Source organism: Strix aluco, chromosome 1, assembly GCF_031877795.1.
Source record: "Strix aluco isolate bStrAlu1 chromosome 1, bStrAlu1.hap1, whole genome shotgun sequence".
Taxonomy (NCBI): Eukaryota; Metazoa; Chordata; class Aves; order Strigiformes; family Strigidae; genus Strix; species Strix aluco.
In genome coordinates, this window is record NC_133931.1 from 46,059,050 (window position 1) to 46,071,614 (window position 12,565).

The window sequence follows — 12,565 nt, forward strand, 5'->3', positions numbered from 1 at the left end:
AATGAAACCAGTACAAGCTATTTAAATTCAAAGAAATGTTTCAAAACAAACTTGCATAGGAAAGAAGTGAGAGAAGTAAGTAAATTGAACACTAAAATAAATAACCTCATGATCTTGCTTATAACCAAACAAACAGGAGAGTGCATGTTCTCTGGATAGATCATTGCAGAGCAATTTCCAAGGGAAATTCACAAAATACTAAGCTGGCTCCTGCAGTTTGAATGCAATGACATGATGAGTTTCTTGCAAACATATGCCAAAAAACTTAATCCAAACTGGAAAGAAGAGAGGAAAACTCCTATGAGACACTTTTTATAAAAGCTTCATTCAGGGCCTCCACCCTCATGTACTGTACCAGCCACCTTAGCTTTTCCACTCTGCCTGGCCCAAGAAAGCACCAGCTAGCATATTAAAAATGCTGGCTTTAAAATGTTTAGGGATGGACAGTGACAGCAATGTACATTTTAATAATCAGACACAGATTATCAAATGACCTTTTAGTCAAAATAAGGTACAGAGATTTAGGTCTAACAGACTACAAAATGAGTAAACTGAAGTAATACAGATGGGAAAAAAAATATGAAAAAGATTTCAGATTGCTCAGTCCCTCAGGCACGTTCTAGAGGAAAACTGTAGCCAGGTTATTAAAACACAATGTTGGGTATCTCGAGATACAGATCATACCCTGTTCCCAGTCCAGTAAATAGAAGTTTTTGACACTTATAACCAGGATTTCAAGCAAAAGCACTTCTCCTTCCAGCTGTACAATCAACTTCCTTGGGAAAGTCATTCCTCAAACTTTATCATTCCCATTTCTAAAACAAAACTAGGCCACTTCTTACACCACAAGCACATTGGGAACCACAATTAATTTTTCATTAAAATACTGTAAGCTACAACTTTCTACATACATTCACCATTTTAAAAAAACATTTCTTTAACTAACCCTCCTGCTCTCTAAGTACCATTCATGTGCAGCACATGTTTTTTCCTTGGTTATGACTTACAACAAGGATCCACTACTACAAGTGGAGAATATGTGTGTACTTACATCCCAGTTTAAAATAAGAACATAAATGCTAGTATTACTGATCTAGTCTTCCAGAAAATGAGTGGTGATCTCTCTGCACCTGACAGTGTATTTGGAATGAAACACAGTCAACATATGCACCCAAAATTCTGGGAATGGATTGTGTGTGTCTAACTTGCTTTCTCTCTCCTTCCTTATCCCCAACACCAGGACTCAGCTTCCTCAGGCTTTTTTCGTCACTTTCATCTCCCACTCACCTACTGTCACAACTTCATGTATTGAATGGCAGCAGCTAATAAAACTATGCTCATGGCTTTATAGCTTTTCATAAAACTACTCCATTCTGTGCCTTTTTTTCACCTTACTTCTGCTGTGGCTCTGTGTACACTCAGTGTACTGAAGAACAAGCCTCCCTTGTGATTGTGTGAAATAGCATTTAACAGCTTCACAAAACTGATATTATTTCTAAAAAGGGTATTTCATTTCTCAAACATGCTGAAACTCATTAAAGTATTTTGTGCCATCTGTTTCCTCTTTGTAAATAACTAACTGTTTCCATCATGGCAACCACTATGACAAGCTACTAATATTTATGAGGATGTAGCAACTCTCACAGGAACATAAAAAGTGGCATATATGTGAACAGCAAAGAGAATACATTTCAGCTTAAGGTGAACTTGGAAGCAGTCCCCAGCACCAGCATGAAGATGATATTTTTACATGTAACTTGGGAACACCGAAGTGTAACTCTTACATAAATGAATGTCTGCATTCCCATATCCAGCAAAGACCCCCAGGGGATGTCAGCCCCCTTCGAGTCAGACCCACCATTTCTTGAATGAGTTCAAACAGTTGTTCAATGACATCTTCATGAGACTGGCCACTCTGCCGGCACAGATGGCTTTCCGGGGAGGTTGGCTGGCTTTAAGTGGAAACTGTCAGTATCTGCCAAATGGTGGCCAGACACCAGAGCAGACTTAACCAATTAGTGAAATACCCCATCTGATGGCTGGATGCGATTTCTCTCTGTGTGTATGTGCACACTCCACCTGCGTGCTACCACATCTGAAGGCTGCGGTGGTACCCATGCAGGCAGCCTGACCTCCCAGGTGAGCCAAAAGGGAGCCAGTCTCCTCTTCACTGGGCCAGCAGCAGCTGTTTCAAGTTTCCCGCAGCTGAATGTCGCTGTGTGCATGTTTTACGTAAGGGCCTGTAGGAGCCGGAGGGGCTCGCTCGCTGCCCACCAGCGAGCTGTGAAACACAGGTGATTAGTTCCAGATGCTGCTTCAGCGCCTTTCCTTTGTGGAAAGTGTGCAGAAGTCACTTATTTTGGTTTCACAGGACTCCCCAGAAAAGGAAAACACACCAAAAGACAGTGTGGATTTTATCTTTCCCTCAACATCAGGCAGGCTGCAGTGGCAGCTAAGATGTCTGTGGAAAGACTTCTCCATGAGCTGAAGGGTTCTGTCTGACACTCACTATATACCTTACAGCTGATTCATGATGGACCTTACAGCAAGAAGTAGAACCTCATATTAAGTTCCTCTCCATTGTCACAGCATGCCCAATACTTGCAGCAGGTTTGCCAACCCCATGACAGTCCCATTCACACTCTAACAGGGACCTCGCTTTGGACAGGTAAGAGAAGTGTCTTGTGACAGAAACTAGAGAAACAGGATAGGTGCTTCAAAACTCACTATATTTGATCTGCTGTTCATGTCTCCAAACTTCCTCCCTAAGGTTTTAATCAACTGCACCAAACCAGTCTTCCAAAGTTCTTGTAAGTTTGTTTCTCTTAAAAATCTTGCTACAGGAAAGCCATTTTTCTCACTGCTTCTGAATTATAATAAAAGCAGATCATGTAGCTGCATCTATCTGATAATTTACAGTACAACATTCACTTGTAAATTCAAAACATTTTCTTCCCTAGCACACTGTGATCTCAATCAGTATATAATCTTGATAGAACATGCCATTTACATTTTGCATATTCAGGGGCAGGGGGGAATCCAGATTTAATTGTTCATAAAAAAAATGGGATGATAGAGAAGCTGAGCCTGCAGTTTTTAGACATATCAGAAAATATAATTTCTTAGAGCCTGAAACCATTCCAGTGCAAAACATTTTGGGCTGATGGAAAGGTAATCGTGCAAATATACAGGCCTTGTGTAAACATTAAAGTATCTACAAGATCCTTCAAGGATTTCAGTCAGACAGATTGTTGGCTCATCTTCACTATCCTTGTCATTATATTTTTCTGTATTCGTGCTTCTATTGTATATACTTGGTTATGAGGACTGCAGTAACTACCAATACACTTCCAAGTGCAGCAGGTCAGCAGTGAGCTTAGACTCAGCCTCCAGCCCTTCTATCAAAGGCGGGTTCTGCTGGCCGGGTCTCCATGAGCCCTCCTCTGCCAGCTCCATGTTTGCTCTTCATCCACTGTGCTGTGTAAGCCTGCAGCTCCTAACCTTGAGGGCACAGTGCCAGCTCCAGCTCTCATCCTGGACATTTTAGGAAAGGGAACAGCTAAGGGTGGGAAAGGTTTATTTTAGGTTGGAAGAAGGGTTATATCTGCTGGCATTTATTGTAGCATGGGAAGAGTAATTTGTTTTATTTGTTCAGACTCTGCTCTAAAAATAAATAGTAATGTAACCACAATCTTGTGCATCTTTATATGGTTTTACCAATCTAAATAAATAAAGTAATTTTGATTCATGGTAGTAACTTCGTTAAATAGTCAAAATTTGAGCAGGTTGAAAATCATCTTCTAGGGTTCACAAGAAATTTTGCCTTTACATAAGGCCTTTCATTTAAGAACTTGACAATACTTGGCAAAGACAACAGATGCTAAAAGCTACACGAGGTGTATAAGGGCTATTTTCCCTTCTGTAACTGAGAAGATTGAAAAATAAATCGGTTTGGCCAAAGTAACATAAGGAAATGGGCCAGACACGAAAACAGAACAGTCTGTCCTCCTCAGTCTCCTGCTTCCTTCCATATAGCCTTCCTCTTCCTGTCTCACCTGAATATTCATGTTTGCATGTGACTTTTTTTCCTAAGAGACATTATTCAAATTTGGACACTGAAATCACTTCGTGCTAAATTTGAAATTTTTGGTGAAATTTAATGGTAAAAAATCTGAGAAAACAGTTTCTTTGGTCACTGAAGATTAAGGCTGAAAAGGCCCATTAGGCCATTTTGTAGATCACTCAGTGTCACTGAGTCTTGTTTTTCCCCAAAAATCCTATAAAGAGAGATAATCAGATCTCCTGAAAACTACAAAGCTAAGTAGCCTTGTTTAACACCACCTGTCAAAAAGAAAAAAATGCATCAATATATAGTATTGGGGTTAATATACATCAGTAACTTGGCCCAGCTGGAAGTTCATCTTCCATTCATGTTCAGATTGAGACAACCTTCTTCACACAGATTCATGTGCACCAAGTCTTCACCTTCTTTCTTTAGGAGCAGTTCTGGATAATTTGGAGTTAAACACAGTTTGAAGGCTTAAGCCCAGTGAAGCAAACTAGTATGACCCTCTTGCCAGGTTGAAAGGATTGTGAAGGGAGACAGGCTGGACTTTGCCACAGAGATCTGCAGGAGCTGGTACAGGGGCAGAAGGGAGCAATAAGTCCTTTCACCCATCCCACATGGGCACCACCAACCCCATGTTGAAAACAAGGCAAGGCCATGCTGCTGTTCTGTGAACATAAAGTGACATCTGGCTCTGCCATAGTATTTTTGTCAGGGGGTCAATACCACTGTTTATGGCTCATACAGTTGCTTCTCAGGGAATGGGATCACACTAAACTCAAAACCCAGAACAGGAGAATAGCAAAAAAGGGACTAAAACCAGTTCTTTGCCATGTTTGCTTAAGCCTGACATAGAGGCAGCTTAAAGCCCAAATGTAATTTTAATAAATCTCACCCACATCCCAACACCCTCCCTCCATCTTTTCTGTAGCAGCCAGGGTTCTCCTCAGACAAAGCGTAGCCTTGTTACAGCAGCTCCCTTTTTCCTTTGTGCAGCCAGAACAGGATCCAGCTTCCACCGCAAACACTCTACAAAAGATGGGCTGGATGCCCTCTGATGCTAAAACACTGCCAAGTCCACCCCCTAATGATGCCTCTCAGGATGAAAGTGCCAAGCAGCCATGAAACACACCAGCTTCTCAAAGAGGCAAGATGGGATGCACCATGTGCATCTTGGTGAGTTGTCTTTGAATGAACACTTGTGTCATTCACAGACGGGTAAGGAATCTCTTTAGTGTAGTAGTTGCTAGTCTAGGCCCAAACCAAAAGCACACCCCTCCCCTGCCAAAGTCCAGTGATCTTCAAAATCCAAAGCCTCATCTAAAAAGTCTGCTAATTACCCCAAATTTTATAACAGGCCAAACCAGGATCCTGGATCCCAAATAACTCTCAAACTTGGGTTGGCTTAAATTCTCAATCCAACGTCTGCGGTGTGGGCTAAGGCAAAACTAGAAGAGAGAAAGAAAAAAAAATCAGCCTTGCTCCATGGATCTTTAATATAGGGCCACCTCTGATACACTTTAAAAAAATATAATGAGACCACTATAATATATATTCCAGCCAAAATTCTTGGCTCCCAAAAACAGCTTTATATGGTATGCAATACAGAAACACCCAGGAGACGCTATAAGAACTTTGACAAGGCTAATATTAAGCTAGAACAAAACAGAACTACTGGCACCAGCTCCACTCAGCTCTTAAGTAAACTTGTCCCATTAAAAAGTAGCCTCTAAGATATTTTCTCTCTGAAGTGTATAGTAGCTTATAAAAAGCAGGAAGGGTTGCCAAGTCATAGATGTGTTCAAGTACTCCTTACCCTCATTAAAGAACATTCCCTGGCAGCCAGCAGCTTTGAGTGTTCCAGTGAACCAGATTTTATAAGGGGGGTGTTTACAGTGGTGTGCAATGTATCTGGAAATTACGGTGCACCGTAGCAGCCCTGTACTAGATACAGCTGTGTTTGGAGCCTTATCACCCAGGGCACAGAATACAACAGGCAGGGTGATCAATGAGGTTCCAAGAAAATAACAAGTATTAAGAAAACAAATGTCAAGTCTCTCCACTCCATAGGAATAAAAGCATCCAGAGATGCCAGTGCCTAAATACAAATTGGGTAGTGAAATACCACTGAGGATCTAGGTCTCACTTCCACCAGTTTCATATATAACAGTATTTACAGAGATGTCTTCATAGTGAGCATGTACATAATTTAGCTTCTTAATGTACCCACTGATTTCCACAGGAGTTAAGAATTAAATACTTTTGTAGATCTGGACCTTAATGCTACCCCCCACCTTGTTCATTTAAAGGCTATTTTCTCTTCTCAGTTCAGCGTCTAACACATATTCTTCCTGGGAATGTTATTCAGGCCTGTAAGGAGAATGAACAAATGACTGAATACAGAAGGTCTTTGCATCCTTAACACCGATGAAGAACTGGGAAAGAGAAGATCCACACTTTCTCTCTAACAGTATGAGTGCTGAGGACCTAAAACCAGGCATTCTCTCGAGTTTCTCATTTTTCGTCCCTGCTACCAACACAGGCACTGTTTTCCAAAGCCGTTTCAGTTTCAGTTGAAGAAGGATCCCAATTTATGTGGCATTTCTATGGCATTTAAGCAAGCTGTTAGTTATCCAAATCTTTCATTCTGCATACACAAATACAATTTATCACCTGTTTATAAACACATGCTAGCTACCAGTTCCTACAGAGCTGACCCCTGCCCCTGTTATGATTTGGGGAATTCAGCAATGCACCGTTCATATATTTTGTGATCTTACAGAATAATTAATATTGAACAAAGAGGATGTAGAACCTGCCACACATGTAACTGTGTCACCTACACTTTCCCAGGGCAGCAATAACATAGTTACAGACCCTCAGCAAGCTGACACAACCAGAGAAGGAGGATAGCCTGTGCAAAATAACATCTGGGTGTAGACATGTGAAGATAAAAATACTCCCAAAGTGTAGCAAAGTGGAACATAAATACAGCAGAGCCTCACATACTCTGGGTGGTCACTCTGAGATAAAAGGAAGACTAGAGAAGCAGATAGGCAGGCTCTCACAGCATCTTGTTAGCTGCAGAACCAGTCAGAGAGAAAACAAATGAGAAATCTTGGTCCACAGGGAAAACACATGGAAAGAAAAATCATGGCCAGGCACATTTCTGTAGAATTTTGACTCAAGTTTCAAGGATGCTCAGAAGTGATGAGGAAACAGAGAAAGAAACATGTTCAGAGACTAATTTTTTTTTAACTGTCTTGTATTAATCTGTGCATCTCTCATGCTAGGTAAAGCAATAGGATCTTGGTTTGTGAATTCTTACAAAGACTGCATGTTAGGCTTCATAATTTGTTTCAATTATGACTTTTTTTACTTTAAGAGGCAGATTATAAATCCAGAGTTCCCTTGAGTCAATATTCAGGGTTTGGGATGCCTAAGCTATAAGACAGATCTCGGGATCAGTACAAATCCTGGAGGTCTGGATGGCTGAATGGTGAAGGTTCGTTTGTTTGAGGGGATAACAAGGTAACAGAGCATCCAGGAAGTATGCTGGAGAGACCAAGACATGGTCTAGTGCCATAGAATCATAGAACAGTTCAGGTTGGAAGGAACTTTTGGTGATCATCTAGTTCCAACCACCCTGCCATGGGCAGGAACATCTTTCACTAGACCAGGTTGCTCAAAGCCCCATCCAACCTGGCCTTGAACACTTCCAGGGAGGGGGCATCCACAACTTCTCAGGGTGACCTGTTCCAGTGTCTCATCATGCTCATAATAATAAATGTCTTCCTTATGTCCAATCTAAACCCCTCCTCTTTCAGTTTAAAACTGTTGCCCCTTGTCCTATCACTACAGGCCCTGGCAAAAAGTCTCTCTCCATCTTTCCTATAAGACCTCTTTAAGTATTGAAAAGCTGCAATAAGGACTCCCCAGAGCCTTCTCTTCTCCAGGCTGAACAACCACAACTCTCAGCCTTTCCTCACGCAAGATGTGTTCCAACCCTCTGATCTTTTTCACTGCCCTCCTCTGGATCTGCTCCAACAGGTCCATGTCCTTGACCCAAAGGCTGGATGCAGTGCTCCCAGCAGGTCTCACGAGAGCAGAGTAAAGGGGGAGAATCACCTTCTTCAGCCTGCTGATCATACTTCTTTTCATGCAGCCCAGGATACAATTGGCTTTCTGGGCTGCAATTACACACTGGCAGCTCATATCTAATTTTGCATCTACCAGTATACCCAGATCCACAGGGTTGCTCTCAAACTGTTCACTACCCTGTCTGTACTGATACTGGTGATTGCCCCAATGCAGGTGCAGGACCTTGTTGAACTTCATGAGGTTCACAATGGCCCACTCCTCAAGCCTGTCAAGGTCCCTCTGGATGGCATCCTTTCCCTCAAGTGTACCAACTGCACATCAGCTTTGTGTCATCCACAAACTTGCTGAGAGTACAATCCCACTATGTCATTAATAAAGTTATTGAACAGTACCAGTCCCATTACGGACTCCTGAGAGACACCACTTGTTACTGATTTCCATTTGGACTGCAACCCTTTGGATGCAGCCACACAGCTAATTCCTTATCTATTTGAATATTCCATCCATCAAACCTGTATCTCTCCAATTTAGCTGAAAGGGTGTTGTATGGGACTGTATCAAAGGCCTTACAGAAGACCAAGTAGATAACATCCATAGCTCTTCCTTTGTCCACTGATGAAGTCACTCTATTGTAGAAGGCCACTAGATTAGTCAGGAATGATTTGCCCTTTGTGAAGCCATATTGGCTGTCTTGAATCACCTCACTGTTTTCCAAATGCCTTGGCTTCCAGCAGTATCTGTTCCATGATCTTACTGGGCACAAAGGTGAGGCTGACTGCTTGGTAGTTCCCGGAGTCCTCCTTTTTACCCTTTTTAAAAAGGGGTGTGATGTTTCCCTTTTTCCAGTCACTGAGGATTTTACCTGACTGCCAAGACTTTTCAAATATGATGGAGAGCAGCTTAGCAACTACATCTGCCAGTTCAGATGTGTATCAGCCTATTCAGACTACGTCTAAGAGGATTTAGACTAAAACTTGGCAGCATGTAAAGTGTCTAGCTATAAAACCTTTCCCAAGTTGTGATAGTATGTATTTTGCTTTAGAGTATCAGTATATTCTGTGACCAAGTTATCCAGAAACTTTCTTTAATGTTCCTGGAGAGGAAAGGGAAAGGAGTGGGAGGGAAATGAAATTGTATATATTTATATATGTCCTTTAAATGAATAGGACCAGGAAAGCAGCTATAATTCTGTCCATGGACTTGTCATCTAACTGGAATACCATGGGAAACTTTATGACTTCTTCTCCTCTGTTTTATCTGCCATGGTACGTATAGAAGTCATCCATAATGTCACAGATTGTTTTTATTTCCTCCTACCACATTGCTGGCTCTTTTTCCTCTCATGTCAAATATAGTTAGATTATACCTAGTATTCAATGTGCCTGCTAAAAGCTTTCAGATATGGCTACATTCGGAAGAAAGTTATAAAGTGTGGACAGAATGAGTTGTCAATATTTTATTCTAAAGGGTCATTTGAAACTAGGAGATCGTCCAGTAGACCTCAACACTGGGAGAAATGACAGCTATAGTGTCCTGCAAGTAGCCTCGGTTGTGGATATATACTACCCAAATATGTCTTAAGGGAAACAAAAAGTCTTTCTATAGTAAATAAATTAATTCATTTTTCCTTCTATTTCTTCACCACATTACCTAATTCATTCCTACAGAATAACTTAAAGAATCAGCATTTCTGCTAATTATTTTATAGAAGACAATAGTACAGAGTTCCTACTACCTACAGATAAATGTAGGCCCAGCACCTACACATAGGAGAGAAAATGGTTCTTATTACTGGTTATAAATGCCCACAGACTGAAGTTTTGGATACTGGTTCACACACTGGAGGTTGAATGAACACACTGTCATACAGGACAGGTTGAATTAACATAAGTTAAAAAATAAAAACCATCACTTTTTTCCAAGCTATTCATTTAGTCTATAGTCAGTGGAGGCACTTCCAGAAGACAATTCATTCTACCTGCCTTGAATTGCTATCCTTGGATGGCAGGAATCGCTGCCTGAAAATTTACATCTTACGGTACCAAACACACAGGAAGCCCAGACTAGTCATCCAGGAGTTGGGCAAGGCAAACTCCACCATAAGGGACTCAACACACTCTGTTGTTCCTCTGCTCTATGGCATCTGCTTACAAGAAACAGAGTCACAGCTGTCTGTGAAAACCTCTACTAGATTCTCCATTGGACCAATTGCACCACTGGGCATTATAGACACTTACTGCTCTCAAGACTCTGGTGACAGTGGTAATTCAGATCCCACCATAAACTTGAAGAGAAAGGGAGTCTTTTTTGTTCTATTTGTACAGCACATCACACTGTGGGGATGCTGCTCAGGATCAGGGTCTCCTTTTACTCCTTTGTTTCTCCAAGCTCCAGGTCTCAGAGAACCCATACAGTCTCCATGCAGAAGATGACACAAAAAACTTACTGATCAGCAGTGTAAGAGACCTCACCATTTTCTCCTGTGACGAACAAAAGGTTCCACATCCAAGTAGGGAATGCATTTCTGCTTCAGGAGGGAACTGTACAGGGATGCATTGAACAAGTCACCAACTATCTTGGCCACCATGACAGCCACCATTATCAGTAGCAAGGACTGGACATCATTTGTGATCTCTACCTAAGGAGAAAACAGAACAAAGGACTTTCCATTGTTTTCATATACCTGGAGACAATGGCAATGGTTGCACAGGACTACCTACTTCTTCCATGAGCAAATGGGAAGCAATTCAGTCTGCTAAAAGTGGAAGGGCACTCCCCCTCCTTTCCCAGGGAAAGGTAATCAATCAACACTTCCACCAGAGTCTTGGCTGATGCAGTGACAGCTCCCCCTCCCGTTCCTATCAGCTTGAAGCACTGCATACATTCAAACTCACATCTGATTCCCATATTTCAGGTGGCTTGTGATAATTTAGAAGTATCAGAGGAGGGTAACTAGAGATGGAGTAGCCAGATTGCTTAAAATAGCTTGGCATTGTGACAAATATTAAAAATTGCAAACAAATCCAAATATTTTTTCTTTCTTGCTGAGCACAGGATATAAAATTGTTTTCCCATACTGCTGCTTCCTGACAGAACAAGCTCCTTGTACAAATATTGTCTTGAAGGATGCCAGAAAAGGGAACAAGAAGCTTCCAATAGAAGTCCAGTTCAGGAGATCAAGCAGCAGGAACATCGCACAGTTGCCATGCTGAACAATGTCTGGCAGTACAAGGCATGGTGCAGGCATCCCCGTTCCCATGATCACAAATCTATGAATGTGGCACTGCAGCACTGGTTGTAGAGAAACATATGCACAAATTATGGTATCTCACCCAAAACATCTTTCCTAAGTATATTTGGACTTTCCCCCTATGTAGTGAGGGTATTGTTAGATGAGTGGCAAAGTATGCAGCATGTTTTAATATTTTATTCCCCTTCAGCTATTTGTTTTTGCCTCCATGGTTGGACACAGGCACCATAACAGTACTGTTAGTTCACTGCAGCACAAAGGTAGACTGAGTTCACTTGACCTACTACTGCAAATGTCTAACAGCTGTGGTGCCAGTGACTTAACAAAGCACACCAATACATCGGCCTTTGAATAAAGGATTCAGAGTGAATCCTCGTACACGAAGTAAATAGTAATGTGAATGCACTTAATACTGTTTATGCCCAACTCACAATAAAGTAAAATATTTTTCATGGTGAAAATGACTGAACAGAAATATTCTCTTTAGGCTACCTTAATAAGACATTTTAGTTAAAACTGCTATCTCCTTTCACTTCCCACTACCACTGCATCCTATTAAAAAGGGATATTCATTAGCAATTATCCTGGGATTAAATACACAAACGTTCCTCATAACACTAAGAGACTTTTGTCCAGAAACTTCTCTCCAATTCAAAGTGAATTGCAGTACATTGCCATTTAATAGACCTCATTAGCTAAAGATTGTTAAGTACTCCAAGAATCTACATTCAAAGAATGCCATTAAACACATTTCTGCCTGATAAGCTGTAGCAAATTTATCCAAGCTTATACTTTCACCCTCTTTCTGTCTCTGTTCTGGGTTTGGAAAGATAACATCCAGGATGATTTACAGTATATCCCAACAAGGGACTCATATGGCATGGTCAGCAGTGCACGACAGGGTCACGCAACTGTCCTTTCTGCTTCGACATAGCCAGGGATTTCTAATAACACCACAGCATTCTTTGAATGTCTCTTTAAACCTAGTATTCAACTGTTTTATTTAAAAACACCAGGAACATGTCAGTTGAAAGGAAAACAGCAACTGTGGGATTTTAAGAATTGCTTCATCATATCTGCCGCAACTCATTCACACAGATGGAGACTCCTTTATTGTGGATTCCTTTTAAGGCTTTTTTTAAAGTATC

The 12,565-nt window shown here is 41.2% G+C and overlaps 1 protein-coding gene across 1 annotated transcript in view; it reads right to left on the minus strand.

The window, feature by feature from the left end:
• LOC141921254 (chloride channel protein C-like) overlaps positions 1 to 12,565 on the minus strand; it is an 84,017-nt gene that overhangs the window by 24,237 nt on the left and 47,215 nt on the right. The window contains exon 12 of the mRNA XM_074819599.1: positions 10,639 to 10,805. Coding sequence (XP_074675700.1) covers positions 10,639 to 10,805 — 167 coding nt within the window. The remainder of the gene's footprint in view (positions 1 to 10,638; positions 10,806 to 12,565) is intronic.